Genomic DNA, 14,261 nt, shown 5'->3' on the forward strand with positions numbered 1-14,261 from the left:
CTTTGGATTACTATTACTACCAATAGTTACTCCTCATTATAGTGGACGAAGCCCGTTCTTTCTTTCTCTTTGGTTGCATTTCAGGTCTTTTTGGGGTTGAAATCTGAAAACTAATGTTTGGTTACACAGAGAAGAAGCCCTGATGACTCATTGTGTCTTACATTGTACCACCTTCTCTCCACCTCCTACAGGATCAGATACCTTCTCTTCTCCCTCCTCTTCATCCAGCTTGGGAAGTTTTATGGAATTCACCTTCTCCCAGGAGCCTCAGGACACAGTGACGGTGCAAGGAGGGATGCTGCAGCTGGACTGCCAGGCACAGTCAGACGCAGTGGCGGAGCCTCCCTCCATCGCATGGCGCAAGGACGGCGTGTTGCTAAGCACAATGGTAGACGAGAGGCGGCAGCAGCTTGCAAATGGTTCACTACTGGTGCAGAATGTGATGCATTCACGACACCACCGGCCTGATGAAGGGGAATACCAGTGCCTCGCCACGCTGGACGGACTGGGGAGCATTGTTAGCCGCGTAGCCAGAGTCAGTGTGGCTGGTAAGAGACTTCCTCATAAGGTTATATTATCTGCACAACACATTGACCTGCCCTTCACACCCTCTGCGGGGGCTCACATGTAGCCCCCGTTTTCACGCTTCATATTCATTAAATGTAACCACGGTAATTGTAGGTTAATACAATTTAGTAACATCTTGAGATCAATAGAATGGAGCCATTAAGAGGCAAGTCCTGGTTCTTCACACTGAGCCACCATTAAATATATAACAGCTTCCTCATGTTTTCAGGGTAGTGCAATAATTACTAGATGGAAGCTTTGTGTCTAGATTTATTATAGATTATGAGTGAGAGGGCTCAGCACGCAGGCTGATCATCTGAGCGTTCTTCTGCCATATTATCATGGAAGCTCAGACTTTAGACCTAATTAACTGAGACTGATTGATTCTGTATTTTCTGACATCTGGCAAGCAAGCAAATTCCATGTTTTCATTAAGTTTAGCTTTTCAGACTTCTATTCAAAACCCATATGAGATGTTGCCCAGATTTAAATGTTATTTGTTTGAATGATAAATATCAAAGAACTGCCAGTTTCATGCTGGAACGCAAAGTTCAGGCAGTTTTTCATCTCCTCCTTTCCAGATCATCTGTCACACTTCTCTTCCTTTCTGGTGTTGATCCAAGTTGTGCGTCTTTGCTCTCAGTGCAGTTTTATAGAATGTTTCCCTGGTCCAAACCAGAGGGACGTATATGCAGAGCTTTAGGGGACAGGACCCAGTTGACCTATGTGCTGCATGAGCTGAGATAGATTATTATGTAGATGAATGATTAATAAATCTGTTGTTAAGCCTTTAATTAATTTTTAACAGTTTTCTTGCCCATTTCTTGAACTTATTGAATATTGAATATTTTGAAACTTTTTACTGTGACACATTTTATTGTGATGCTTCAGGAATGAAACGCTGATGTGAAGTGACAGTAACATGGTCATATGGGCTGTGTAGGTGTTGGTTTGTGTAACTGCAGGCAGAAGTGGGAGCCAAACAGGAGCTGACAGCAGCAGAACTTACGTAAGACACAACCCGGATCCACATCAGCGTTCCTGTCAACTTTGCTCACACCACATTGCGCTTCACGTCCCAGCTACCACGACACACTGGTCACTCAGTTTCAGAGTCAAACCAAACTTTTCTGGCCTACAAATACCACAAATATTGTTTCATTGAAGCGTAAATGTCGCGGGACCGTGTGGCTGGCTCCGCCCGGGCCTGGGATGCTCGGGGGTGGGGCCGTGCTGTCCTTCCTTTAGGTGCAGGGGCTCCATCAGTAGTCCTTTGAAGGTTGAGGTCTTGGATGTCCTTGGGATTGTTGGCTTTAGGGTTTAACCCAACAAGGAATATTCTTGTCCATTCTGCTGCCTGTCAGGGTGGTGGGGCTACAGCCTCCCTGCTCCCCTCTCCTTCTGGTCCAGTATCTCATATAGGATGCTGCTGGATGGATGTTTTGCATGCGCATCAGATGATGATGATGTATGTGGTCCTTTTACTGGGAGACCAGACTGAGGCTGGCAGGCAGCAAGGTCACATGTTTATCCAGCTACAGGCTGTTTGCTGCTGAATTGGATCTTATCAGACAGGGAACAGCACGGGTCCTTAACACAGTGGGCTGGACACTACTCGTCCACACTCTGCCTGCTTTTCCGCCTGACTTTCATCTGTGCTCCTGCTGGTATTCTCCAACTCTCCACCTGACACATCTTCTTGCATTTTGTGATCCTCCCACCTCCACGAGAGGCTCAACAGGCTGTACTTCCTGCTTCACATCACCTTCCTTCCGCTGCTTTAGTGCTGCCACTATAACTGTTCTCCCTGCAGCAGATTCAAATTATTAGTTTGACTATTCCTCTATTTTTATCACAGTATAGAAAAGGTCTGGTATCTGTGGCATAACTGTCCAACAGCTCATCACAAACACAGGACTGTTATAGAAACAGCTGGAAATTTGAATCAGATGTTAATCTAATATTTGTGAGAGTGCAACAAATGATGCCCTGATATTAATTTTTGGGATTATCGATCCCTTGCAACATCGTTGTATTTCAGATTATGGGTTGATTTAGATCACTTAATAGCCCAATAGCAGTGAAAAAAATGAATGCTTAATTAAGCGATATTCTCTCCTTCCAGGTCCCCTTAAGGTTGTTATTCCCACCAAGTCTGTGTCTACCTACCTTGGCGACACAGCTCTGCTGGAATGTAAGGTCTCGGGTGACCCATCACCTGTGATCCGCTGGCAGAAGAACCGAGAAGACCTGCCTGTGACCTTCGACCCCAATTCTCATCTAGCGATGTTACCATCTGGCTCGCTGCAGGTCAGCCGTGTCCAGCCCCCCGACTCGGCCATGTATCGGTGTTTGGCAGACAATCCTGGCAGCAGCAGGACAGGAAGTGATGCAGAACTCCGAGTCCTTCCAGGTACTGTTGGCACCTTGATATTTGCTGTGTTGTGGGAGTACAATGGAGAGGGGAGGGGTGGGGGAGGGAATGGAAGGGGGTTCTTCTGACACTATATTGTCCTAGGCTGTGTCCTCTCCACTTTCTTTTTCGAGCTATTTGTTATAGTTAGAAATTACAAGTGTTGAGGAAGTGGTTGAGCGAAGACAAGTGTTTTCAACCTGCTTCTTTGTGTCAGCCACCGTTCTTAGTCCCATATTCCACTTGTCCCTTCAAATTACAGCGTTAACTCACTTTTATACGCGTAACATGCTTCTGAAGTGTTCCTTTGCTCCATCAGCGGGAGCTTTCTGAGTACGAATGTTGCTCTTTAGGAGGATAATTACATGTACCTTGCCCTTCAAATCCACACCCACCTCAAAGCACATACAATACGCTGGAAATTACTCCATGCTGAGGGCTTTCAATGTCTTTTGTCACATTTTTCAGCCACCTTCATTCATTTCTGCATTCTCAGCCTTTTGGCCACAGAAAACTCACCTGTAGGACGTTGATAGGGCCGATTTATAAGTATAGTTTATACTAGAGTAATAGTGGCCAATCGCCTGGCTTGTCAAACTGCACTTTTCTTGTGTTAACAGCAGCATTTATTAACACTTGTAGCAGAATTCAGAACTTGTCAGAGTTCTGTGCACTTGATTTAAGGCTTCTGTTGACCAGAAGTCAAGTCTGCAGTGCATGGCAGATTCAAGGGACTGGGAAATTCTTTTTTATAAAAGGCTCCAAACCTGGAGTGTGTCTGCAGTAAATACAGCCATTTTCAACAGGAACATTTGCTGTTTTCACACAGGAAAAGGGTTTAGATAGAAGGAGGAAGTCTGCAGGTGTGGAAAAAATACCCATGCTATCGTGTATGGTGGTGTATCCATCAGGAGCTGGTAAACTGGTAATGAAATCCCCTCCAGTGTGAGACTTTCAAGAAACTCAGACTAGAAGAATTTGCTACAGGCCTGACCCTGGATAAGGGGCTGCTTGGCAGGGGATGACTGTCGTGTGGTGATTTCACATCTTGGTTAGTAGGAAATTTAATTGTGACCGAAAAAGGGCCAAACAGGAGGGGCCCCAATTTTACTATTTCGTCTTATTACAGTAAAAGGCAGTTTTACCTCACCAAGGATGCTTGCTCTGGCTCTGTAAATCTGTTCAAGGCCCAGAGAACATCTTCATTAGACAAGATTCTAGTGAAGTGCACTGATTTAAATTGACATGAACTAAATTTAATATATTTTATGGGGTGCACTGAGACGCCATCAGCTTTATTTAATACCTCAGCTAGATCACGGTAGGGGTTGGGACTCAGGTCCAGATGCAAATGCTGTGGGAGGGAAAGATGCCTGAGTAGGACGTAGTCTCCACACATCGCAGTATTTATATGTGAATGGTCTTAAAATCTTTGACGAGACAGCAGGTGGGTCCAGATCCAATCCTCAAGTGCCCCAAACCAGTCAGGATTTCTGTCCTACCAGGCAGACAGCTCTTTCACCTTTAACTTGATGTTAGTCTATGTAGCCCACCCACAGACTGTGCTGTACTCCACTTTTAAAGGATCTATATCTAATTAATTATGGAACTCACAACCAGATCATACTTTAGGATGATAAAATTTAGCTTGTTGATGCTGTTGTGGCTGATTTGGAAGGACTATTTCATATTTCAAAATGAATAAGAGTGGATCGGAACCAGAGCTTTCTGGAGTTCCCCGTGGATCTCTGTGGACGTAAAATCAGTTTTACATTGACTTCACTTTTCAGACCAGGCGACTACGTCCAGTTTTACAGTCTATGGATCCCAAAGCCTGTGTGGTAGGATTGAGGCCATTGAGGACTGGCTCTGGACACCCCTGACTGACACGATAAATCAGCTTTACAGACTTCCCCGAATCATAAAGTTGATATGTGTAATGTTTATAGTCAGCAGTTGTGATTTGTCAAACTGTGATGACTACAAACATCAGCGGTACGTCAACACACCCTCTCTCCATCACACACAACTCAGTCGCTCAAACGTCCACCTTCCACATTTATTCCTCTAAAAACTCTATTGAGCTTTTCACACATGCATTTTGATCATGTTAGAGTGGTTTTGGCTTTCATAAGCAAACAGATTCAAACATAGAATCTGCTTGAATGCAGACATAATGAACAGTGACACCTGTTAATGACTGAGAAACATGTCAATGTTTCCACATTCAACTCTTTGAGGACAGTAGGTTCTGTTGGGGAGAACCTGAGTCTTTTGAGTGGATCTGCTGGTAACTTTCATTATATTTAAACTTTAGGACAGAGTACTTCTCTTTTAATAGCTCTTGTTTTTGATGGTGGCAGGTAAAAACCAAAGATCTCTTCTTTTTCTTGGACAGATGGTGGTTTCAGTTCAAACTTCTGAAACTTCTGAGTGCAGTTATCAGATGACATGACAGCATCTCTAAATAAACCTCTATCAAAGGTTAAAAAAAAACACTTCTGAAAAGCTGTTATTCTGCTGCTCAGAACCAGGTCTGCCTAGAAGTCTTCAGTTCCTCCAGCGTCCCTCCAAAGTAACAGCTCTGCTGGGAACAGACGTGGTGCTGGAATGTTCTGTCTCTGGATACCCAACACCGAGCATTCAGTGGAGAAAAGGAGAGGAACTCATCCAGAGCTGGTCAGTGACTTTTACTGCGACTCAGAGAACAAGTTGATGCTTGATTTTATTTATTTATTTACTTATTTATTTATAAAAAATGTAGAGATATCTTTTAGTGTGGGCTGCACATGTGACTAAGAATACAGCTAGATGTGTAAGGCAGTGTTTCCCTCTCTGCAGGAATAAGAAGTATTCTCTGCTGGTCGGCAGTAATCTGCTCATCCGGAGCGTCACTGACGATGACTCGGGCAGCTACAGCTGCACAGCTGCCAACAGGAACCAGAACATCACTGCACAGGCTGAGCTGGGTGTCCTCGGTAAGTCTTCCTTGCCTGTAGGTGCAGGTTACAGCATAACATGAGGGGTCCAGGAAGGGTCTGGATAACAGATGTTACATGGTGAAACACCCACCTGATGCTAACCTCAGACCTCACAGGAGTCTTTAGTTCTTACTTATGTGAAAATAAAAGCAAGTAATCCTGTACGATCTCAGAGCTCCCAGGAGACTAAAACCTGCAGAAAAGAAACCGATAAGAGCCTGTCATCCCACAAAGTGGAAAGTAAAATAAATGATTCACGATGCTGTGTTGACAGAAGAGGCTCCTGCTTGCAGACAGGGAAGAGAAACACTCCCACAATCAAATGCTCTTATAAAATATGAATTACAACACCCCTGTTTGCTCCAGGAGCTTTTATTTAAAATAATCTGTTTGTATTTACTGTCTGACTGCTCCTCAGCTTCCCGGGCACAGCAGAAACCACTTGTGTATTCAGGTGTGTTTAGATGCCTCAAGCAGCAGCTGGTTACAAACTGCAGAAAATGTTGGCTGTAAAATGTGACTTCTGTAATAAAAAAGGAAAATATTTTATTTAATGGCAAAATGCAGATATAAAGCAGTGTGAAATTTGTGAAAAACATTGTATTTATATTCATATATTCTAATTCTCCTCATGGATAATAAAGGTAAAGGAGCAGAGCTGCTGTGCTTCCAAGTACGGTAGAAACTTTGGTCCATATTGACATGAGAGCATCATGTAACTGCTGCAGATCTGTTGAGATTACAATCTCCTGTTCTCCACCACATCTCAGAGGTGATCTTCTGGACTGAGATGTGGTGACTGTGGGAGCCACTGGAGTACAGTCAACCCATTGTCCTGGTCCAGAAAACAGTTAGAGATGATCTGAGCTGTGTGACAGGGTGCATCATCCTGCTGGAAGTAGCCATCAGAAGATGGTCTACTGTCATCTTAAAGGGATGGAGATGGTCAGCAGCAACACTCTGAGGCTGCAGCATTTAAACCATGTTCAGCTGGTTCTGAGGGGCCCAAAGAGTGCCAGGAAATCCCCCCACCACCACCACTATGCCAGCAGCACCAGTCTGAACCATTGATACCGTGGATCCAAGCTTTCATGTTGTTGTTTATACCAAATTCTGACCTGTTCTGAGCTTCCATGAGGAGCACCTGCTGCTGTGGACCATCTTCTGCATGGTTCCACATGTTGTTATTCAGGGATTGTGTTTTACAGCCCATAGATGTAACCAATGGATATGTAATTTATTATGTTCTCATTCATTCATAAGAAAAATATATAAGCACTGGATAAATAAATAATAAAATAATAGATGGAATCAAAACCTTAGAAGGTGGCCCAATCATGCTGATCTATGGTGCCCAGTCAGAGTCTTCCTATACCATCACAACAGTGGTTCTGATTGTTGGGACCCAGCCTGCAGAACTGCAGTAGTGCTCGTGTTCTCATGGTCAGAGAGCTCAAGGATGCCACCCGCTCACCAAAAACCTGCTAACGCAGCATTCCCTGAAATATTGAACCCAATCTTGTGTTCAGTATTCAGTCAGAATAAGTTCACAACCCTTCCAGAGACACCGTCCTGACCCAATGTTGGAGATGGAAGGACTGGTCGCGCTTGGACACAGAAGTGAAGAGTATAATCCACATCTCCACAGGCACATTTCTGATGCACTGACACAAACTGCTGCATAGGGTTCCAGAGCAGGAACAGAGTGGTTTGTGATCAGGCAGATAGGTCCAACTGTCAACAAGTCATCAAAGAATAGACTGTAGAAAGTGTGAAAAGTACCACTACAAGTCAACGCTAATCTTTTAGGGATTATTTCTTGTGGTGATTGGAGGGCGTGTCTGCTGTATTGCTGTAAAAAGGAGGGTAATCTTTCTTTATCTGGTACGTCAGTGATTTGCTCCAGCAGCTGTCACTTCCATCATCCCTGCATACGCAGCTCATCAGAAATGAAATATTTCGAAGCCTTCATGGAACAAATGACGATCCATTTTTTTCTTTCACTTAAGAGATGAAAGCAAACAGAAGCAGCTGTTGGATTCTCTGGGGGAAATCTGGAAAATTAACCCTTTTATATTTGCGTCCTCCCCCTAGCTCGGCTCATCTCTCTGCTGTTTGCGTCCTTCTTGTCTGAAGATTATTATTCCATTTACACTTTGCTCTCGGCAGCCTGCAAACAGGCGTGGTGTAACCTGGGAATGGCGTCTGCCTGCAGCAGGTTAGGTTAGGTTCTACTACGTGTGAAAACAGGTTTTACTGAGGTGAACAGGAGAAGCAGACTGGTTATTTTAGGACAGGCAGAATAAGTGGACTGGGTATTGTTGGAAATCGACATTTCTGGAAGTGACAACTGTCCGTGGGGGGGTCGGACGTATCAAGGGTAAAGAGGAAGGTTGAAAGCACCATTTCCTGAGGGCCCACTGTGATGCAGACCACTAGAGCAGACACACAGTCCTGCAGCCTCTGGTCGTCTATGTCCATGGTCTGTGCAGCCGTTTGGTCACTGACCCCTGACCTCTCCAGCTTTGCCTGGGGCAGTGATACAAGCGTGTTACAGCCTTTGATCCCTGCAGCAGGTGAGATGGCGTCCATGCCATCACCCCAGTGCCAGGCACACAAAGTGTAAGGGGCTCATATGGGGGTCTAAAGTGGTTCCTTGGGGCAAGAGTTCCCTCAAAGACAGGCAAAATGTACAGAAGGTCAGAGTGCAGCACAACCACCAAATAATGGCAGCAAAAGTGATGTTATGGTTTATGAGAGCTGAAAGGTGTTTGGATCTAAGGACACCCATGTCTTTTTTAGCTTATACCCTTCTTATTTAAAAAATAGGGTCAGATCATTCCTCAGATTATTTCACTGTTCTTATCTTTAGATGTAAAGACAGAATATTGATTTGAAGCTCTAAAATCCTGAGTAAACAAAGGAATTGGGGAGAGGTGTGCTGACAATTGGCATTTTAAGTTAAACATAAAGCTTTTTAATGTTTTGTTAGACATTAAACTGATTTAATTCCAACTCATTTGGGAATAAAACTAGCAGTTGTAATTTCAGTAGGGGACAAAAGAATAATGCAGATCATAAATACTAGTTTAATGTTGCGGGTTATTTGAGTTATTTTAGATAGAATTTAATTCTTACTGTTGTGAGCTGCTTAACGTCCTTTTACACAGGGATACGAAGAACAACAACAACAATTCTAAACTATGTAAACAAGACTCTGGTGGAACATTCTGGAATTACATGGAAAAAATCTCATTATCTGTATATATGCTAAATATGTGCAAATCTTGCTGAGTTTTCTGCAGTGAACTGAAATGACCAGAGGGGGTAGATAAGTAGAGTACAGTTCAGTGTCAGTTGAGGATGAGGACGGCCTAAGGAAAGGAGCTCATCCTCATCCTCTCTGTAGGAGCCTGCAGGCAGCGGTACCATGTCCCTGAAGGCAACAGTGTAGCAGAGCAAAGGGTGGGTTATTCAGAATCCTGGAGGCCCTAGTTCTGCAGTGTTTGAGGTAAATGCCCTCTATACTGTGGTGGTGGTGGTGGTGTGTGTGTATGTGTGTGTGTGTGTGTGTGTGTGTGTGTGTGTGGGGGGGGGGGGGGGGTCCCAGCTGAGCAGACTACCCTCCTGATGGCCATAATGTCCTGATTGTCTCTACTCCCTGTCCCCACTCCCTGTAAGAATGCTCTCTACAGAGCAGTTGTTCGAGTTCCTGGGTACCCTGACAGGGGCTCTCAGATGGTAGAGATACTAGGGTTGCTAAGTTGGCATCAATCATCCTGGTGGTGAATCTCTCTTGTGCCTGCCGACTCGTCAGAAATTAGACTTACTAGCCATTTTGTCGGAAAACTTGACAATGTTGTCCTCTGTAGTGTTTGAGCAGCCATAGGTGTAGAGGGTGTACAGCAGGGAACTGAGCACACACCTTTGAGGAGCTTCGGTGTTGAGGGGGTGAGATGAGGTGTGGTTGCCCATGCCAACCACCTATGTTTTAGCAGTCAGGAAGCTGAGAACCCATCTGCACAGAGAAAAGTTCAGCTTGAGGTCACTCATCTTGGTGGCCAGCCTAGAGGGGACAAAGGTGTTGAATGCTGATGAATAGTTCTCACATAATCTCTGTGGGTGAGAGCGATGTGGAGCAGGCAGGTGATGGTGGATCCTTTGGAACAATACACCAACTGCAGGGGATCCTGAGCAGCAAGCAGAGAGGAAGTGATGGAGTTTTTGACCAGCTGCTCACCTCATCTGGCCCCGTAGCCTTCCTGGTGTTTACACCCCTAAACTCCCTCTTGATTTTGTGCTCAATGACAGTTAGGACCGCCTCCTCTCCAACGGTTGTATGTCCGATATTGAATTGTTGGTCTCTAAACGGGCATTGAAGTTGTTCAAGATCAGGTTTATTCACCAGAGGGAAGTCAGTGACCACCGTAGATGTGGGTGCGGCATACTTCGTCCCTGTCCTTTGACCCTGCCTTGGGTTAGACTGCTAAAGCTACAGCTCCAGCCGCTTCTAATAGCGATGATTGGCCTCACTCACTGCCCTGTAAACGCTGTAAGATCCAGCCTTGTAGTCCACAGCATTTTCCGAGGATGGCGTTGTAGGGGATGCCAGGGTACCCTGGATAGATTTGTCTACCCACAGCTTCTTGTTAGGAAATGTCCTGACATTTCATCCAATTATCCAACAACCGGGTCCATGAACATGCTGATGTCATTGGTGGTTGAAGGCTGTGGTCCAGGAGGGTCAGGATCAGCCAGGTCTCAGTGGGACAGAGGATGTTGCAGACTCGTGTGTCTCTGGAACTTGAGGCTTGCCCTCAGGTCTTCCAGTTATTTTCCAGATGGATGGATGGATGGATGGATGGATGGATGGATGGATGGATGGTTAGGCAGATGGAGGGACGGGTTGATGGGTGGATGGATGGAAGGAGGGATGGGTGGATGGATGGATGGATGGATGGATGGAAGGAGGGATGGAACAATGCGGCAGCTGCAATTCCCAGCAGCAGCACCTTGAACATACTCCAGAGATTAATTGGTTAACAGTATGAACAGTGGGGGTTCGGGGCGTTTAATCAGATTAAATTAGTCAGTGTTTCTGTTCCACCAAAACTCTGAACTGACCAGGTGACCAAGCAAGAGGTTTGAAGCTGGAATCAAGACAGATTTCACTAAAAAAAAAATCAAATACAAGAATAATAAATAAAATACATAATTAAACGATGAGAATGAGAATTCTGCCTTTGATGTTCTTCACAGACATCTGACTTGTCCTTGTCCGGATTCCCTCAGCTGTAATATAACCACAATAGAAACCACTGAAATGAACCGTTATATTAAATCTGAAACAACAACCCGATGTAAAGCTGTTTTGGAGGTCTTAAGATGCCATGGAGCTGAGTGAGCGTCTGCTCTTCCAGGTTAAGACCTTGGCGACTGTGTGAATTCAGACCCTTTAATCTGTCACATTGGGTCCACCGTGCTGCTCATTTCCTTGTCAGATTGCTGGGTTTTAGTGCTGCCCAGCAAATCAAATCAGCTTGACCTGCCTTTGTCTCTTAAGCTCTATAATCCAGGATTTTAGTCAGTCAAGTCACCGAAGGGGGAGAAGAAACAAAGGATTGGCTGTGACTTTCGCTTCTGAGCAGGAACTGACCAGCTGAGCGTTGAGTCCACACCCAGACTGATGTTCTGCTCAACAGGTAACTGTAAGACTTCGGCCCCAACATGGCCTTTCTGACGGGGAGGAACCTGAAAGTAGAGAAGGAGCTGATTGTCACAGACATCTGTGTGTTACTCACCATCTGCTGCCTCTCGGTGCTGCAGATTGTCTGGATGTGTCTGAATCTTGTGGATCCACCTTCCTTCTCACTGATGGAATCGCCTCAGTTTTATTCTGATTTTGCTGATTAATCCTGCCATCTGTGCAGTGCTTTGTTATTCTACACCAGCATATCTCTGCTGCTGGAAGGACGTTTATGGGTTATTTTGCCCTTCTGTCATTTTCTCTTTTCTTACTTTACTCATCATGCTCCTTCAGGGTTCAGTTCCTTGCTCTCTTGTTTATGTCTTCTTTTTTCTGTGAATGTTGGTTGCATCCTTCCTCCTGTTTGTCTGCTGTCACCTTTCTGTCAGCCACACAATCCAGCTGTGGCAAACAGGGAAGGTCGTGTGGTGTCGCTCAGTGGGAGTGAACACATGTTGATCTTGGATCTTCTGGGTCACCATCAGGGCTGCCATCAGCTATTTAGTCGTCAATATTTCCTGCGTCATCCTGCCACTGTCTGTTCACTGCTGCCATGACGACCGCTGAAGGGCTTTGTGGTGCTAAGTGCAGCTGTAGAAAAAATAGACACAACTTTTTAGTGATTAATGACATTAACACTGAAGTTAAGAAATATGTCATTTCTTATGTTCATTTGCTTTAAATCTCCTTCAAACACACACACACACACACACACACACACACACACATATATATATATTCTGTATATATATATGAGTGTGTATGTGTGTGTGTGTTTGAAGGAGATTTAATATATATATATATATATACACACACACACATATATATATATATATATGTGTGTGTGTGTGTGTGTGTGTGTGTGTGTGTTTAAAGGAGATTTAAAGCAAATTGAAAAGAAATGACATATTTTTATACCAATAGACAGTAGAGTCAACAATGGTGGTCTGTTGGATGGATACTCTGTGACACCTGTACACTTAAAACAAATATAGCAAAGTAGCTCAGCCACTAGCAGCTCTTTAAAACTGCAGTGTTTGTGCATGTGCGGATGTGTGTGCATGTGTGTGTGTGTGTGTTCCTCGATGCATTTGATGACAGATAATTAATGGATAAGTGCTGTCCAAACAGCGCTGCTATTAGTTTCTGCTCCCATAAAGATGCAGACTATTGTGTAGAAGAGGATGTCCTTCGTTATCTCCACCCTCCCCTCCCCTACCCCAGCACACACACACACACACACACACGCACACACACACACACACACACACACACACACACACAAACAGCAGATGTTCGGTTAAATGAATGATGGCGCTGATTTCCATCTGAATGCTGACTGGAAGATATTAGGCTGCAACAATTAGACTGTGTCATTGTGAAGAGAGAAGAGGACAACAGCAGATTGTATTTCCCCTATTTTGATATTCCCCTTTCATCTCTTTGATGAGATGACTGTTTAACTTAACGTGAAAAACACATTGTGAGTGACGGATAATCATTTTAATGACAGAGGTGAATACTAATGTGTGAACAGTGTTGTTAAACATGTAACGTGCACCATTTGGGCCTCATACTTCATGCATCCTCTAGAGACTCCCTCCAGCTCCAAATGTTACCACATAGAAGAATAATCAGCAGCATTTTAATAACCATTTCAATAAATTAGAGTCGTTTTTTGTGTTTGGTCAGTGGGTCCTTCCTTTGCATCGTGTGAGCAGACAACCATCAGGTCGGCACCTGTACAGAGGCTGCCGTCCCCAGCTGGCTCCAATTTGGGCACAATGATCTTTGTGGTCTTTATCTCCCATCTCGATGCCTTGGGAGATTGAGACAAGACCTGGACAACAACAGTAATGATCAGGGGGCTGCTTTAACATGCTTCCAATACTGTATCTAGGCCCGCTGAGGCCCTGAGTGGGTCTGCTGATAAGATCCTCAACAAACCAACCCAACTATTGAAGCCATTTACAAATCAATGACTGAGGCGGTGCCGAAAAGTGGAGCGCCTTGTGGCGGGTTGTAGCAGAGATTGCACCATCCACCCTGAGCTTTGAATCGACCCAAGGATGAGCAGCTGGATAAAGCAGATGCTCATTATACTATCTGCTAGTGGAGCTGTTTTGTTCTGAAAATATTCCTTTTTTAATCACAGATAAAACCCAGGGTGGGAGGTTCCAGACGACCTGTGTTCCACCTCAACTCAACAATAACAATAAAGCAAATGCAACACTAATAGTGTGTAATATGTAACCAGGGAACAAGTGATTGTGTTGACTAGTGGACAAAAGAGGATGCTCAGGTGGCTTCTGTAGACACTGCTGTGTCCATTCTGACCAGTTCTGGCTCACACTAATCCCTAGACTCAGTGGGCTTTCTGCTTGATCCCAGCATCACTGGTCGTTGCTGCTACAGCGACTGACCGTCTAGAAAAATCATTAGCTCTTAATTAGAGCATTACTGCTGTGATAAAGTTACACCTCCAGATAATGATGTATTGATGGAGCTCAACTTCTCTGTCCATCCACCACTGTCTCCATCTAGGTCCTCATTT

At 44.6% G+C, this 14,261-nt stretch overlaps 1 protein-coding gene across 4 annotated transcripts in view; it reads left to right on the forward strand.

Moving 5' to 3' along the window:
- dcc (DCC netrin 1 receptor) overlaps positions 1-14,261 on the forward strand; it is a 113,598-nt gene that overhangs the window by 34,775 nt on the left and 64,562 nt on the right. For all 4 annotated transcript variants that reach the window (XM_057018798.1, XM_057018799.1, XM_057018800.1 and 1 more), the window contains exons 2-5: positions 192-548; positions 2,693-2,980; positions 5,509-5,659; positions 5,822-5,958. In XM_057018798.1, the coding sequence (XP_056874778.1) occupies positions 192-548; positions 2,693-2,980; positions 5,509-5,659; positions 5,822-5,958 (933 nt within the window). The remainder of the gene's footprint in view (positions 1-191; positions 549-2,692; positions 2,981-5,508; positions 5,660-5,821; positions 5,959-14,261) is intronic.

The sequence above is a fragment of the Takifugu flavidus genome, chromosome 20 (genome assembly GCF_003711565.1).
Source record: "Takifugu flavidus isolate HTHZ2018 chromosome 20, ASM371156v2, whole genome shotgun sequence".
Taxonomy (NCBI): domain Eukaryota; kingdom Metazoa; phylum Chordata; class Actinopteri; order Tetraodontiformes; family Tetraodontidae; genus Takifugu; species Takifugu flavidus.